Source organism: Bufo bufo, chromosome 2 (genome assembly GCF_905171765.1).
Source record: "Bufo bufo chromosome 2, aBufBuf1.1, whole genome shotgun sequence".
In the NCBI taxonomy this organism is placed as follows: Eukaryota; Metazoa; Chordata; class Amphibia; order Anura; family Bufonidae; genus Bufo; species Bufo bufo.
The window spans coordinates 423,119,973-423,138,475 of NC_053390.1; the positions used below are offsets into that span (position 1 = coordinate 423,119,973).

General features: G+C 42.7%; 1 protein-coding gene across 1 annotated transcript in view; it reads right to left on the reverse strand.

Moving 5' to 3' along the window:
* The window catches only part of NANS (N-acetylneuraminate synthase), a 56,336-nt gene continuing 37,833 nt past the window's right edge, over positions 1–18,503 (reverse strand). Inside the window, exons 4-6 of the mRNA XM_040417378.1 lie at positions 10,426–10,580; positions 9,306–9,572; positions 1–535 (exon numbers count right to left, since the gene is read on the reverse strand). Of these exons, the coding sequence (XP_040273312.1) occupies positions 326–535; positions 9,306–9,572; positions 10,426–10,580 (632 nt within the window). The 3' untranslated portion in view covers positions 1–325. The remainder of the gene's footprint in view (positions 536–9,305; positions 9,573–10,425; positions 10,581–18,503) is intronic.

The following is an 18,503-nucleotide window of genomic DNA, read 5'->3' on the forward strand; positions in this document are numbered from 1 at the left end:
CCACTGCCAATTATTTATTCGATTTATTTTTTCCAATGTATATATCAAAGTATAAGAATCATTCACAAAATGCTGTGATTTGCAAATGTCAAAATCTGCGTACAAAACATAGTGATTGCCATGCGTTTGTCACAGCCTTACAAGCAACACCATTTTCACCCATTTAGACTAGACAAATCTAGTACAACAACTCGATCGGACATGCCACTGAATCGTTTTGTTACAAAAAAGGACCCAAAACCCTGTGCAATTAACTTCTACAAAGAACATGTCTTGGTAAGGTAAAAGGTGAAAAACTGTTGGGTAGTGGTCAGGCTTTAAACTCTTAACACTTCGTTCTTGTGTTGTAATTCTCGATGGCTGCTTCTGTGACAGATTCGTCCTCCTCGATGTCTGTCTTAACCGTCTTGCCTTCTAGGTCATAGATCTCCTCGGGAGGGAAACCATGTGGCTCGGCCACCTTCACGGTCAACATGTTCAGTGTTATCACAGTGCCTGCAGGGATTTTTGTTTTTGCCACTACGGATTTACCAAGCTGAAGAGACAAAAGGAGAAATTATTCACATGGGTAGGAAAGCCTTTCTGAGGCTAAAGTAAAAAAATAAATCAAATACAGCCATTTTTTATTATTACTTCAACAAATGCCTTTTTCGATATATTTTTTATTGCCCGGCTTGATACCAGGTTGTCAGTTTTTCTATCAATGTGGACCTCCATGTGCCTCATATTAATAGTAAGTGACCCCATCAACAGGCAACATACAATTAATGTGTGGATAATTTTTTGTGTTTTAATTTTTTCTTCAAAATTTCGATTTGATATAGAGTATCGTGAGGTTTCGATACCAAGTAAAGTATCGAAAAGTCCAAATGCTGGTATTGTGACAACTCTATAACCATTGTGCATGGTATTGCAGCTCAGCCCCATTCACTTAAACAGGAATGAGCTGCGCCTAGGCCATGTGATGTGACCAAGGAAGAAGACACATCACTCACAGATGCACCACAGCCTCTTCACACAGCTGATAGTCAGGAGTCAAAGGAGTCAGACCCCCTGCTTTTCTGATATTGACGACCTATCCTGAGGGCAGGTCATCAATATCAAAATCTCAGAAAACATCTTTAAAGCTCTCCAAGAACAATAGGAAATTTGTAGTTTGTGTGACAATCATGGGACTAACTGTCCTAACCTTGATGGATTTACCCAATACTGTTTACTAGGGATGAGCGAACTTGTGTTTTCAAGTTTGGCGTACAAGGTTCGGGTTCTCTAAGAATTCTGTTATGGTCTGTGGTAGTGGAATCCATAACAGAATTCTTGGATAACCCGAACCTTGTACGCCAAATTTGAAAAAACAGGTTTGCTCATCCCTACCGTTTACCTAATGATAAATGCTGTTATAGGTGTCAAAGGGCCTATTTACATAGGCAGATTATAGGGCCTATTATCAGGAATGAGCAATTGTACAAATACTCGTTTCCCCATTTAAATGGGCTGCCTATAACAGTCAAACACAAGATATCCTTTGACACAGTTATCTCTCCCAGTCCCTTCTATACATAAGTACGCTTTAAAAGGACAGGCCCTATAAACATATTTAGTTATTCCGATGCAGTCATAGATCTATTAAAGTGTATTCCAATGATATAAGAGTAACGCTGTCCGCATTGTAAACCACGTAAAAACAATTTTATATTCATCTGTCAATCACATTTCTTTATGCCCAAGGGGCATTTTTCTCATACCTTTGTGCCCAGCCGTGCCCCAACTGTCGATTCCTACCACCGCCCAGCTCATTATTATTCACTGCGCTGGGCGGCTCTTACATTCCCCGATCCTGTCAGCGGAGAGAAGAGTTTCTTGGCCGGCGCAGGCACATTAACTATCTGAATTTCTGATGACATCAGCGCTCTGAAGCGCTGGATACGAATGCCTTGGAGGAGAGATCGGATGCAGGCGCATTCAATTACAGGCTTGGGAGGGTGCCGGCGCATGCGCAGATGGTCCGATTGAGGCCGATACCCACAAGTCTCTATCGGGCATGCGCGGGAACTGACAGGATCGGGGAATGTAAGAGCCGCCCAGCGCAGTGAATAATAATGAGCTGGGTGGCGGTAGGAATCGACAGTTGGGGCGCGGCTGGGCACAAAGGTATGAGAAAAAACGCCCCTTGGGCATAAAGAAATGTGATTGACAGATGAATATAATTATGTTTTTACATGGTTTACAATGCGGACAGGGGGTACTCTTATATCGTTGGAATACACTTTAATAGATCTATGGCTGCATAGGAATAACTAAATATGTTTATAGGGCCTGTCAGTGTCCCTTTAAGCCACTGCCAGTATACTCTGATAGCAACATTTCTCTCACGAAGAAAAGGAGTGGGCACCTTGGCAGGTCCCTATACACAGAGGCGTAGCTGTAGGAAGTGCAGAGGTAGCAGTCGCTACCGGGCCAAGGAGCCTGAGGGGGCCCAAAGATCCTTGTTCCACATAAGACACTGGTATTATAGAAAATGCATGCTAGTCAAGTTACACCTCTCGCTGGAGGGAAGGGTTTAGGTCAAGAATTTGGCATGGGGTGGGGGGGTGCTATTTAAATTTTTGCTCAGGCAGCACAAAGGCTATGTGCTTCCCTGGCCACAAAAGCACTGAGGGAAGGGGGGCCCCCAAGCTGAACTCTTGCACCAGGGCCCATGAGCCTTTAGCCTATACACTTGCCTATACACCTTAGATGATCATCCGGTCCAGTTAAAATGCCTGTTATGGCGAAATTAAACCTAAATGTGTATGAGCACCTGAACAAAAAGTTTTAAAAGATGAGCCGCTAATAAAGTTTAAACATCTGAGTAAATGTTTATGAAGGCTGTCCAAAATGGAGATATGCTGGTTATAGTAGTGACCATTGGAAAAGATATTGTACCAGACATCCGGTCAATGATCCCACTCTGAAGGATATTATAGTCAGCCTCTTCACCGTTTGAAATGCTTGCTAAGGCTCTGTTCACACTGCCGTGTAAATTACGGTATTCTGTTTCAGCATAGGAACAGAATACAGGAACCGTCATATCCAGGATATGGTGGACATCACCAGTGCCTGATGGATCAGATTCACTATAATGGGGTTCCCTGCGTTTCCAGCATGAGTATCAGCATTCTGCCAGACAAAATACCACTTATATTATATCTAGATGTATCTTTGCAATACTGTTCAGGTTTGAACACAGAGAAAAAGACTAAATACTAAAGCTGGCCATATGCATTAGATCTAAGTCAGCTGAACCTGACAATTTCTGTGGGTTCAGCCAAGCATCTACCGACGCACCCCCCCCCCCCCCAAAAGTGTCTTATAAAGCGAATAGTGCAAGGACACTGATACATCGCCGGCCGCTATGCTGCACAGCGCGGACTGTGATGTATCAGCGGGGAGGGAGGAGGGGCTGGAGGCCAGCAACTGATGTTGCGATCGCGGCGGGGCCCGGTGCAGTCACTGTACTCTATTACACCGGACCCCGCGCACAGCAGTCTTAATATGTAAAGTGTAGTCATTTAATCCTTAACCAGTGGGTTAGCTTTGTTAAAGTAGAGCAATTTTCTGTAGTAGTATTCACTGTCAAACTACTGTAGCAGGCCAGTCGGCAGCATAACGTCACTCACTCAGTCACGCGCCTGCTCCTCCCATTTTATTAATGAAGCAGGCGGAGTAGGCGCGTGATGGGAGTAAGTGACGTTACGCTGCCGGATGGCCTGCTACGGCAGTTTGATAGTACTACTACAGAGGATTGCGCTACTTTAACATAGCTAACCCACTGGTTAAGGATTAAATGACTACACTTTACATATGAAGACTGCTGTGCGTGGGGCCCTGTGCATTGGGGGTCACTATTTACATAGGGACACTGTTATGGGGGAAGGGGAAATCTGTGGATGACACACATTGCTATATATGCGTCATCCACAGATGCCCCATAACAGTGCGTCATCCACAGATGCCCTCCATAACAGTGTCACCCACAGATCCCCTCCATAACAGTGCGTTATCAATAGATCCCCCATAATAATGTCATCAACAGACCACAATTAGTTCAAACCCACCAAAAGCACACCTTTTGGTTCAAAGTATTTTTTATCTTATTTTCCTCCTCAAAAACCTAGGTGCGTCTTATCATCAGGTGCGTCTTATAAAGCGAAAAATACGGTAATTTGTTTGGGGGCCTCCTGATGGCTAATGTCAGAGAAAATAAGGATTGGGCATGCTGGATTTTAACTGTCTGATCCTTTTTTTTTTTCTCAAGGAGATTAGACATCTCTGGCAGCAGCTTTCTCCCTCCATATCTATAGGAGGATCTGAAGAGACAGTTATCTTGTGTATGGCCAGCTTAGAGCTCAGCAACACATCTGACAGCTGAATTAATTCTGATCAATACTACTAATTTAAGTGCACAGTGGTGTATGTACAGTACGCTGGTGGTGGCAGCACCGAGACTGTACAGGTATGTAAATAGGAGATAGGAATCTATTCACATCATGTTTGAGCCTTTCATCAGATGCATATGTTGAGAGGATGCTTCAGTGAAATGCCTCTAGGTAAAAAAAAGTAGAAGTTCAGATAACTGGCATCTGTCGGTCGAATGGGCCCCTGAGGATACATTTCATAGGAGATAGCCCGGATGTAGGATATAAACACAATGTGAGTTACCACACAGTTCTAGTGATCAGTGTGGTTAAAATCTAAGGCTACTTTCACATTTGCATTCGGGGTTCCGCTTGTGAGTTCCGTTTGAAGGCTCTCACAAGCGACCCTGAACGGATCCGTACAGCCCCAATGCATTCTGAGTGGATGCGGATCCGCTCAGAATGCATCAGTTTGGCACCGTTTGGCCTCCGTTCCGCTCAGCAGGCGGACACCCGAACGCATCTTGCAGCGTTTTCGTGTCCGCCTGGCCGTGCGGAGCCAAACGGATCCGTCCAGACTTACAATGCAAGTCAACGGGGACGGATCCGTTTGACGTTGACACAATATGGTGCAATTGCAAACGGATCCGTCCCCCATTGACTTTCAATGTAAAGTCAGGAGTCCCTATTAATATACCATCAGATCAGAGTTTTCTCCAATCCGATGGTATATTTTAACTTGAAGCGTCCCCATCACCATGGGAACGCCTGCCTCTATGTTAGAATATACCATCGGATTTGAGTTAGATCGTGAAACTCAGAGCCGACAGTATATTCTAACAGAGGCGTTCCCATGGTGATGGGGACGCTTCAAGTTAGAATATACTAAAAGAACTGTGTACATGACTGCCCCCTGCTGCCTGGCAGGTGCTGCCAGGCAGCAGAGGGCAGACCCCCCCCCCCTCCCCTGTATTTAACTCATTGGTGGCCAGTGCGGCCAGCCCCCCCTCCCACCCCTATATTTAACTCATTGGTGGCCAGTGCGGCCCCCCCCTTCCCCCCCCGTTTTTAACTCATTGGTGGCCAGTGCGCCCGGCAGGTCACAGACATCGCAGGTAAGTATAATGCTTCTAAAATTGATAAGTAACCATGGCAGCCAGGAATGCAGTAGCGTCCTGGTTGCCATGGTTACCGATCGGAGTCCCACTGGCCACCGATGAGTTAAAAACAGGGGGGGGGCCGGCCGCACTGGCCTCCAATGAGTTAAATACAGGGGAGGGAGGGAGGTAGAGGGGGGGGGCTGCCAGGCAGCAGTCATGTACACAGTTCTTTTAGTATATTCTAACTTGAAGCGTCCCCATCACCATACTGTCGGATCGGAGGAGTTTTCACGAAGTGAAAAATCAGATCTGAAAAAAACAGTTATGCAGACTGATCCGTTCTGAACGGATACAAGAGTTTGCATTATAGGAGCGGATCCGTCTGTACAGACACCAGACGGATCCGCTCCTAACGCAAGTGTGAACCTAGTTTTCTTTGAGTGGACACATCAGGGGCAAGTAGATGTCCATCGACAAATTTGATCTGTTACGATATTCCATTGAAATTGGTAGGATCTATCAACTAACCTAATGCGCATGGTTTAGATATTTATTTGCAAGCACATTTTGCAATAATGTCTAGATAATATTAAGGTGCTTGTTACCATGTCCATGGCCTTTGTGAGTAATACAAGGGTTGAAAAAGGTAAAAAAAAAAAAAAAGTTTTGTTGTTGTTGAAGTTCTATAAGAAATATCCAGTTTTATTAAACAGAGGTAAAATCTTGAAGAAAAAAAAAAAAAAAAACATGGAGTAAAACTTGATTCCTTGGGTCAAAAACAAGCATTAAACTATTACTGCCATTTTATTCTATTTATTCAGGAAGAAAAAAAAAAAAAAAAACCATACATGGTGGTGAAGAAATGGGTTCTAAGGGAGAATTAGGAGAAACCCAAAACTATCTAATAAAATAAATCTGACAAAATATTATTTACTGTGATTTTTCCGATGACGAAGGTCCCAGAAAACTAATTACAGGCAGGAGAGGAAATGACAAGCAGTCTCACCCTTTTAGTTAGTCACTGACTTCGTACAAGTTAGTCAGTCAAACACTCAACCCTATCCATTTTGGGCTTACATTTAAATGCAGAACATTTTAAGACATGCCACACAATTTCATAACTTACATGTATTACTAGCTACTGAACAACCAATTCCAATTCTCTAGACTCTGAAACATGGCGGTACTAGGTCAGCCAAAGTTCTAATTAATCCCAAGGTCTATGAGGTTCTAAGATGTTAGAGAAGCTATTTTTTCCCCTGCTAGATCTTGCTTTGCACATGGGGCCATCACCACACTAAAACAGGGACTTCTCCCAGTTCTGTTACCCTATAGCTTGAAAGCACACAATATACTAATATGTAGTTTTCTGCTGTAGCATTAAAGCGATTGTCTAATAAAGGCAAACTCTAAGATACGGCCCTGCCCAGGACTTCCTTCTATATGCTAGAATTAAGAATCATGTTGGTAAACCTGGCCTGTCCATGAATTAAATGGCTGCCCACTCTCCTGAATGACTGTCAAGTTATGCCACAATTCCCCAGCATTGGCCCTGCTGAGGATATGAATAACCAGGTGTGGCATACCACCATAACAACACGACAATTGCTGGGGACTAGCAGGCAGATTCTAATAATGAGGTTATCCTGTGCCCAAGGCTTTTAAATAGAGTATACTATAGCTGCAGGGGCGGACTGGGAACTTAAAATGGCCCTGGAAGAAAAAATACTAAAAGTGGCCCCGTTTTGTAGTTGGATCCAAATTGATGGAAGGCAGGGCCAACAATACCATATTGTGGCACATTATACCACCCCAACAGAGCCAAACACCACTGTCCATCCCAAAATACTGCCAGTAGCACAAAAGACTTCCACTGGCCGACCTTCAGTAGGGCCCAAGTTGCCCCATGGGCTTCGGCCCACCGGGTAATTTCCCTGTAAGGTCTATGGCCAATCCACCTCTGTATAGCTGGATCCTACACTGCCCTGAATTTTGTAGGCTTAAGCCCAGGAGAGGCAATTCTGATAGTGTTAGATTTGCATCTGCAGAAGCCATCTTGTCATTAGTAGATGGGCCCAACACAATTTGGACCAAATTTTTTTACAAAGAGCTTCAAATTTTCATATATAGTAAGTATAGCAATAATGCAATTTAGTGTAGTTCACGTTTCCAATGTTTGTATGCGTCTTTGCCAATGGAGCAACGTGCAGCTACATACAGTATATAGTGTTAGGGAGCCATGGTGCTGGAACAGAGGGTGGTTTGCAATATAAGGGCCAGTTCACACTTGTTTTTTGGTGCTGTTTTTGGCGTGTTTCAGTCTTAAAATCAGCTCCAAAAACACCTCAAAACAGCCTCTCATTCATTTCAATGAGAAGCTACAGTTTTGTTTTCTTCCACATGGAAAAAAAGTAGCAACACGCCCTATCTTGGACAAAAAGCAGAGCCGATTCTCCCATTTAAATGAATGGGAGGCGTAAAAAAAAAAAACTCTGTACGCGTCTGCATGTTTGTTTGTTTTTACCGCAGATCAGCAACAAAAAACACCAGCTGAAAAATGCAGTTTAGGATTGAAGTAAACACCCATTGGTTAAATAAAAAAAATATATTAAAAAAACACCTAGATCTTGAACATGACAGATCCAAGCAAGGCCTGGCAGCCTCATTAGTATTCACTTCAGTGCAGTGAATACTAATTAAGTTATGTTGGATATCGATTGGGGAGGGACCTTCTTCCAGTACATAGACTTTTAATAAAGAAATTTAACAAGTCTTCATCAGGATTTGAACCATAGACCTTCTGTATGGCAGGCAGAAGAGTTAACCTTACACTCTGTTGGGCTGAATTTTCTGTGCTTAAAAAGCTATTTTCTTCATGGGCATAACACTAAATATATAGTATATTATTAAATGAAGGGGGGAAAAAAAAAGTCCCATTTACCAATCATCATCCATAATGCGTTCGCCACTATATTGTACAGCTTATTATGATTACAGTGATACCAAATATTGTTTTGTGATATGCACAATGGAGTGCAGGAAAATGCGGCATTACAGAGAAACAATAACTGTTAGCAAGTGCAAATTGATAAAAAACTGTTAAAGGGATTTTTCGGGACTTTGATACTGAGGACAGGTCTTTAATATCAGGTTAGTAGTGGTCCGCCAATCGGCACCTCCGAAGATCAGCTGTTTCGGGCAGCCACCAGTGCCATAAAATATACAGTAGACAGGGCCAGAAGCAGAAAGCTCCATTCAGATGTGTAGTGGCTTTGCAAAGGTACTGTAGTGGGTACTTCAAGTGAATGGGAACTGAGCTGCAGCATGCCCATGCCAGAAACTACACAGTGGACAGAGCCTTCGTTCCACTGTATAGTTACCGTTGCCAGTAGCTGCCCTGATCAGTGATGGTGCAGGGTGTTGGACCCCCACCAACCTGTCAATGATGACCAACTCTGAGGATAAGTCATCAGTATCAGGTTGTTAGGCCCATGGCTGTCATGTCAATTCACAACCCCGTGATTGCTTTGCAGGGTGAAGGGGGGAGCTATGAGGTGAAAAGGAAGTCCCCTTCCTAACCATTTAGATGCACCCAAGGGGTTAAATAACTGGGATCAGTTTTCTCATCCTGGCTGCTAGAGCTGTATAATACAGCTGGCACCCCCAAATGATGGTGCAGTCAGTGTTGACTGTCTACTATTAGTGGAAAAGAATTAATAATGAGATGGTTATACATGATTTGGCACTCTAAGGATGGTTGTCAAAAGGAAAAAAAAAAAAAAAAAAACATTATAGGTCTAGATGTTACCTTATTGTGGCAAGCCATTTCACAAGGCAGGAGACGTTTTACTGGAAAGCCCATTGCCTTCTCTACTAGCCTTATAGACTTCACTAGCTCAGCTAGTTCACTCATTTCAAGGGAAGCATTGTGGTCAGTTCCTTTCCAAGTCTTGTCCATGGTTACATGGCGCTCAACTACTTTGGCGCCCATTGCTATGGCTGCAACCGTAATAGCAATGCCAGTTTCATGGCCAGAGTAACCGATTGGGATGTCTGGAAAGGCAGACTTAAATTCCTACAAGAAAAAAAAACTGATTAGGATCAGAGTGTAACATTTCTATATATTTTTTTTTTTAAATAGAAAAGAAAAAAAGGCCGCAGCACATCCAGGTGGGGACAAAATGTGTTCTTTATTCACCCATATAGCGACTTTCTCAAGCTTGAGAACAGTCCCAGTAAGAGGACTGAAACGTCGCTATATGGGTGAATAAAGGACAACTCTTTTTCACCACCTGGATGGGCTGCAGCATTTTTTCCTTTTCTATACTCTGGCACTCTGTTTACTGTGAGATTGATTGTGCTGCTCGGATTTTCATTTTTTGCTATTTTTTTTTAATAGAGATACTGACATTGAAAATTAAAAGAAAAAAAAAAAAAAAAAAAAAATATGTATATATTATAATAATAATAATAATAATAATAATATTATTATATTTAACAAAAACTTTAAAGGAAAACTACCAGAAGAGATAAGAAAAAAAATGCCATTTCTTCTAGAGCTTACAAACCCAAAGCTGATGTACTCTCATGCCCTTCCCAATCAATAAACTAAACAAGGTGCGCTCTTGGTCTAAAACCTAGTCCCTCCAGTAAACAAATTACTCCGCATATAGGGGGTCATTTATTATACTGAAATATGCCTATATTAGGTGTATTTCAGGCGCAGATGGCAGCGCAATGGTTAGTTGCGCCGATATCTGCGACTTCGCCCCGCTCACGCCAGGTCTAAAATTGTGGGTGTGGCGTGGACAGCCTCAGAAGCGGTCTTCAATTTAGAACTGGCGCTGGATGCGCCGAAGTTATGGAGACGCCTTGCCTCTGCATAACTTTGGCAGATCCAGCTGAGATCTACAGACATTGAAGCTTACCGTTATTACACGTAGATTGACATCTTCTGGAAGAAGGGGATATGCACTTGTACACTGGAGAAAACAGAAGTTTGGATTAATTGGTTTTACAAGCTCGTAAACACGACGCATGGTATCCATTGACTGCATTCCACTTGATATCACCATTGGTCGACCTAGAGAGAAACAAAAGATTTACATTGTAACGTGAACCTTACAAATACAATGCGCTGGAAGAGTGTAATTAATTTGAAGCATATAACATAATATAGGATCAGTAATTAAAATATAATTTGAACGCATAACAGCGTTTTTCAGTTTACGTATACAATGAAAGTGATATAAATAACTATATGTTATCCTAACTTTCAATTTTGGTGCAGTTTGGTGTTCTCTACTCAGATCTATATTCTACCTGGCCAACCCATCCATGACTGTACGAGTGCTCCCATACCTCCTATTCAATGTTACATGCTCTAAATCAAAGAACTGGGGCATGCACAGTACAAACTTACCGAGCCCACTACCTCCCCATCCACTGTACATCCAAGACAATGTGTCGGTACATGCGCAGCAGGAGTGGGCTGCATTGAACAAATTAAATACTGCATATGCGCCGATAAAATATCGTAGCCAGATAGAAATGTTGGATTTCTGCAAAACTCATGTCTCAGGCAGATATGTAAATGATCATAAGTGTGGATCATGCCACAAGACGACAGAAAAGTGATTCCCTGCAGCCCTATAAAAAGGCTCTCAGAGGCTTATTTGGGGTAGTGTACCTCTTGGTGAGAGAGTTGTCTGCTAGACATGCCTCTATGATGCCCTCAGACATTCTGCCCAGTTGACAAACCTTGAGACGGGGAGCATCATTGAACTGAGAGAAGCAGATGGTCATTTTGACAAATTATTTACCTTCTAGGCCATTCTGACCTAGCTGTTAGGAGGTGTTGGGAGCAGTGGTTATGTGAGGACACTGACACACAGAAAGCAGGCTCCAGACGGTCGAGACAGACCAGCATTAGAGAGGATGGTTTGAGCTGCTTGTCAGTGGATATCATTTTTGTTGGCCACCATCCAGGCACAGGTGGCCCCTTCATTACACACCCCTGTCTCTGCATAGACAGGCACTTGGCAGAAGGAAACCCTTATGAGTTTTGCCACTTACAGCCATACACCACTGCCTTCATTTGCAGTGGTGTTGTGAACGAGAAACCTAGTGACAAATCCAGGTTCTGTTTTTCAGCAGGAAAATGGTCGCCCACACACACAGAAAGGGTTTCCCAGTTTGCAACACTTCCTTAGCCTGCATTTATGGGACCAGCTGGGATGCCAGCTTCGGCAACCTACATGTGGGCTGAGCTAGAACATCTGTGGACAAAAGTGCCGCAGGATACCATACAGAATCTGTGCCCCTCCTCCCAACTGCATCTCATGTTGCATCCAGGCTAGAGGTGGCCCAACAGGGTACTAGAGCCTTCAATTGTACAGGTTTTCTCCAATAAACATATCCATCTGCTCTAATATTACAATCACTTACTTATATCATCATTACATTCATACATAGAAAGTTTCACTTTATTCCAATAACTCCTTCTTGGTGCTTTATTTTTTGGTCAACAAGTGTACTGTTGTGGGCGCACAATGAACGGGAATTCAGTAGACTAGGCAAGTTTCTACTGTTCAAGTCCTGATCCTTGGATTTGGAGCATGAGCAATAGAGACAGGGACAGGAGCGTGTATACAGTCATGGATAGGTTTTTCAGGTGACCCTTTTTCTACTAGAACATACTATAGGAGCTTTATTACTACTGGGGTCTATGGACAGACAATTTTACTTTTTGGGCATACTATCGGTGTATTATGGTGACCTTTATAACTAGTGAAGGGCACTATGGTGAGCTTTATTACTACTGGGGGGCACTATGGGGGCATTATTACTACTGAGGGAATTGCATTATGTTGGGCTCTACTAGTACTAGTGGGGCCACTATAAGGGGAATTATTACTACTGGGGACTAGAGGGAACATTATTAATACCATGGGCACTATGGGGTCATTATTACTTCTGGGACACAATAGTAGATATTACTACTATTGGGGGCACCATTACTACTAAGGGCACTCTGGGAGAGAATTATTATTATTGGTGGCACTATTTCTGTGGGGGCCACCCTGACACAGTATCAGCTTAGCACAGTTATTTTTGGGGGACACTGTGTTTACGACACTATTATTGTCAGGGGCAGTATTTGCTGGGCTCAGTTATTTAAGGCACTGTGTAGAAATTATTATTAAAGGAGGCACTACCTGTATGTTACTAGTATTTGGGGGGGGGGGGGTTCTGTTTCTGACGTATAGTATTGGAGAGCACAGCAGGTACAGTATTGAGGATGACAAGATAGGAGGTTGAGAAGGTGGAAAGATGATAGAAAATTAGGAACCCAAGATATCTGGAAGACATGGCTGAAAGAAGTCATCATGGTCTGGTCTGAATGGAGAAAATGAGGAAAGGGAACATTTACATCAGACATCACTGGAGGTATGCAGTGCTGTATTTTTCTGTATGTTTGGTAGCGCAAAATTGAAAAAGTAATAGTCATCCACCAAGGGTCCTAATGTGGTGTCCATCATTTTAACAGGAAGATTAGAGCTGCGTGCTGTGTTATTCTGTCAAATCTGAAGGAACTGCTGACAGAGGCTTAGAACGAGCCTATGAGTCTTATTTCTGTCAACATTTATCACTGTTTGCTACCTTGGAGGTAATCTGTTCAAACGTCTTGTCATTAAGCGGTACCTGGCATGAAAAGTTTCAGAACCACAGGTGTAGACTACATCATATGATTACAGTAGCAAGTAAGATGCCTGGCCCTGCCAATCATGGGGAGCTTTGCTGCTCCGAGAGGCTTGTACCCAAACCACAATGCACTGAAGACCTAATTTACACATCACTAAAAAGTGATTCTCAAGAACAGAGCCAACTGAGACATCTTTTTACTCATCAGAATCCGTGCTAGCATGCATTATGCCTAGTTTAATAGGGTTGATTCTTGGTGACAGATGCTCTATACTATCTTTTAGACCTGTATGATCTTTGTAGGTCATTGTCCTTTTGCTGTACGTGGTGATCCCCACAGATAGACCCCACCTATCCTGCAATGATGGAATATCCAATGCAGTTACTAGACAAGTTGCAGAGCTCTCTGTACTTATGTACATACAGAAGCCTTATGGACAAGATGACATGCTGAAGCCTTAGTCCTGGAGCTCAGCTTTCAGGGACCACAACACTGTTTATCAGAAATTCTAAGCACTAGATAAGACCTGTTATTGAACAAGTGATCAATGTGATCATGTTGGAGTTTTTTTTTTGTAATTTATCTGCTATCAACTCTAAATATTCCTGACAAACAATACAAGCTTAGGTGTCTGGATATACTATAGCGAAAGTCCAAGAGAACTAGTATGGGAAATCCATGATTTTGACTCCTACACCCAGCCCCCACCCTTTCCATCTAGAAGAAGTGTGGGAGTCCAACAACTAGAAGAACCAATTATTCTTAAAGAATGACAGCTGCTAAGTGGGAGGTCATCAGCAGCTCACATTCCTCGATTCAACTTCTTGAACATGGTTTTCCCAATCATGTATCCATATTTTCCGTCTGTTTCCCCATCTGCCATTGAAAAGGAGAGGAACCCCAATGATCACGCCTCATCATACTGCTGTTTGACCAGTAAACCTCTTCGAAAAAGCGACATATAGACTGGCTTAGTGGGCAACAAGCATCTGAGGCTACTTCTTATCCCATACATGAAGTTCTGTATCCGACAATTCAGACATGCTGTCAAACAGCATCATAGACATCATCATCATATTTTTTAAAGAAGTCCAGCATTTTGTGCTGATTCATTTAGATACAGATACAGAGCTCTAAATCCCCTGCACTAAAAGTTGTAAAATGTTGTCTTTCTACAGCCACCACCACTAGGGGTATTTGGAGCTTTCAAAGATAATAAAAAAAAAAAAAAGTTTGGCCCACTATAAAGACACTGAACAAATAACATTGGAGGTAAAAGGTCTTCTAACTACAAGGGAGGGAAACTTGTTACTCTGCTCCTTAAGGCTAGGTTCACACCTGAGCGTTTTACAGCGCGTTCCTACGTGCTGTAAAACGCTCAGGCAAAAACCAATGTTTCCCTATGGGCATGGTTCTCACCTGAGCGTTTTACAGCGCATACGAACGCGCTGTAAAACACCCTACGCCCCAAGAAGTACAGGAGCTTCTTTGGGGCGTATTGTCGCGCGTTCCCGCCCATAGATTCATTGGATGCCTCTGTGTTCAATCACACAAAACGCGCGTACTACGCGCGTTTCCAAAATACAAAAATGCCCCAAAATACGCCTCAAAAACGCCTGTAAAATGCGCTTATCGAATACGCTCAGGTGTGAACCCAGCCTAAGTCACCAGAGAAATCTCTATTACTTCGGTTTTTCTATCACTTGTACCCAATGCAGCATTCAATGGTAATTGCTTAAATTCTAACATCATAAGTGTGTCATTATGTAAATGCTCCCCTCCAATGCTCCAATTTCTGAAGTTATTATGTGAAGTCTTGCGAGACCTTGCAAAGTAATAACTTAGTCTCATCGGAGCCAATACATTCTAATACTGTAAGGAGAGCTCGCTCCGTACATTATTGAAACAAAGTTTTATGCGAAACGACTTTGGATGTTTCATCCGAGGTCGATTTGCTCATTCCTACTCACAATCACTAATGGAAATCACTGACCAAACACTGACTGTGAATAAGGGCTAAGGAGGAGAGAGTTTGGGGCCAACGGTCATGTGATGTCAGCAAACAGTATGAGACTACTGGACTTCTGCAGTGAGCGAGACTTGAAGCGGGTGAACGGAACATATCTTTTTTTTTTTTTGAATCAGATAATTTTTTCAAATTTTTTTTTTTTTATACAGGTACATCAACAACCCACCCAACCCCACCCCAGCCCCTCCCCCCTCCCCAAAGCACGACCATTTAGAAGACACTGAGTACAGTCCATATCAGTTGTTGGTAAGTCCGCTTGAAGACATCACAGTCCTTTCTTCCGATACATGGTAAATGACTCGAGGGCTTCCGTAGCTCAGAATATATCCAGATAATGTCTCGGCACAAGCATCCATTCATCATCTGCAATCCCATTTTCTGACATATTCATAAACATTTACCACCCACCCCTAACACACCATTCTTGCACTCTAAGACAGATTGTAATGCGAAATCCATGAGGACCAAATCGCTTAAAATTTTTTCCTCGAGTTCCTCTTTAAGTAGACATATTCCTCCAACTAAGGGTCCATTCACACGTCCGTTTTTTCTTTCCTGATCTGTTCCGTTTTTTGCTGAACAGATCTGGACCCATTCATTTTCAATGGGTCCTGGAAAAAAAAAACGGACAGCTCAATGTCTGATTTTTTCCAGGACCCATTGAAAATTAATGGGTCCAGATCTGTTCAACAAAAAACGGAACTGATCAGGAAAGAAAGAACGGACGTGTGAATGGACCCTTAACCAGTGTGTGTACCCTACCCACTACTTCCTGAACTGTAGGAGCAACCTCATCAATCCAATGAAATGCTACGCACTTCCTTGCCTGATACAATATTCTCATAACAGCCACCTTCTTTTTCAGCATGATTCTTGGCACCTTCACGAAGCCAAGTAAGCTTTAGAAGTCCCACTACCTCCTCAAGCGTGGACAGTTCCACATAAGATGGATCAAGTTTGCACTCGTGACATTACAGCGCGGGCATACATCGTCTCTCCTATAGCCCATTTTGAATAGTAGCGCAGGTGTTCTATAAACCCTATGCAGAAGCTATAACTGGGAAATCCTATATGACTCGCTCAATGACAACGTCGGTAAGTCAGTGAGAATTTCTTCCCACTTTTCCTCTGTCAGATCCTCAATATCCGCCTTCCATTTCTCATACAATTTCAGTGGGTTGGATTTATTAACTTCCATCCTGAGTGTGTTATAATAAAGGGATATCACCCCACTTGTGGTACCTGCTCTCACTGTGTAGTCAATGATAATACATCAATTACCTGTACGGGGGGGTGGGGGTTAGGGGTGGGGTTGGGCTGTGGTGCGCCTAAAAATTATATATATATATATATTTTTTTTTCCTTTTGTCCCACCTAACCGCTTTTGATAATGTCGACTAGAATTATTACCTGGAATATACGCGGTCTGGGGGACAGAGGAAAAAAACAAGCGGTCTTTGACTTAATTCAGCTACATTTACCAGCAATAGTATGTTTGTTAGAAACCCATCTCACTGAAGAGACCTCCAGGATGGTCGGCAGGGGATGGGCTTCCCATTCATATCATTCTACTTTTTCCAGCCACTCCAGAGGTGTTACTGTCTTGGTACATAGACTGATTGATTTCGCTTGTGAGGCATCCTCTATTGACCATCTGGGGAGATTTATCTTCTTATACTGCAGATTAAGGGGGAAGACATGTATTTTGGCTTTTGTCTACATTCCACCGCCATTTTCCTTTTTGGTTCTTAATTCCTTGTTATTATTTATCGATAAATGGCCAGAGTGCCCAACAATGATTGTTGGCGACTTCAACTGTGTCATTGATCCTCTACGTGATAGGGTCTCTACAAGTGTCAAGGGAGACAGTCCGGTTCAGGGGTCTCCCCTGGCACGGTTTTGTTTAGAGGCTGGTTTTGAAGATGTTTGGGGATATTTAGGACAGGGGAAAAGGGCTTTTTCATGCTTTAGTAAAGCAGGTAAATCTATGTCTAGAATAGATCTTGCACTGATAAGTAGTAAACATGTGAAATTGGTAAAACAAATGAAATATGAAACAAGGTCAATATCGGACCATTCACCGTTGGTCCTCGAACTCTGTTTAACCCAGGAAAGATATACACAAAAAACCCCCTTTAGATTAAATCCTTACTGGCTATCAGTGATAAAGACACATGAAATGGTTCAGAATGAGGTTGTCAGTTTTTGGGATAACAACTATGGTTCAGCAAAAATTCAAGTGGTATGGGATACCCTTAAGGCATATATGAGGGGAATGATGGTTAGTAATATTGCGAACCTCAGAAAGGAGTATGGGAAAAAACAGAAAAATTTAGAAGAACTTGCATCACTGGCGACAATCCTTCTATATGAATAAGACGGAGGAGAATAGGGAAAGTATGCAAAGAGCCACACAAGTATACTCTAATTTTTTACTGGATAAGGCCCAGCAATCCCTTTTTTTTAAAGGACAAAAATACTTTACGGAGTCAGGGCGACCTGGTAAACTCTTGTCCAGAGTGATCTCAAGTCAACAGTCTAAAAAATACATAGATAAGGTTCGACTGAGTAATGGTAGGATGGTTAGTGGACAGGGTCCGATAGAAAAGGCCTTTGTGGACTATTTCCTGGACTTGTATAAAGCTGAATCTAAGATCACAGATGATAAGATGGATTCCTATCTTGATGGGATTGCCTTCTTAACTATTACTGAAGCGCAAAGGAAAGCACTTGAACTAGAGGTCTCAATTCAGGAACTGGAGGGAGCTATTAAACTATGCTCAGCCAACTCCACCCCTGGTTCAGACGGACTTCCATATGAATTTTATAGTAAATACGGGGACTGTATTCTCCCCAGATTGCTGGAGGTCTTTTCTGAATCAGTGGAGGATGGGAAGCTGCCAGACTCAATGATGGAAGCCGTGATAACATTAATTCCAAAAAAAGGATCCACTAGATATAGAATCTTATAGACCAATCTCACTGCTTAATGCAGATGTAAAGCTTCTTGCGAGGGTTCTCGCCACAAGGCTTTCTAAGGTTATTTCCTCTATTATCCATCCGGATCAGAATGGCTTTATTCAAAACAAGGGTACCCATCATAATCTGCATCGGCTTTTTTCCAATATACATGCCCCTGGGGGGACCGCTCGCTCCATCCTGTCTTTGGATGCCTCTAAGGCCTTTGACAGGGTGGAGTGGCGCTTCCTCTGGAAGGTTCTGGCAAGGATGGGCTTTGGGGAAAAATTTATAGGCATCCTCAAACTACTGTA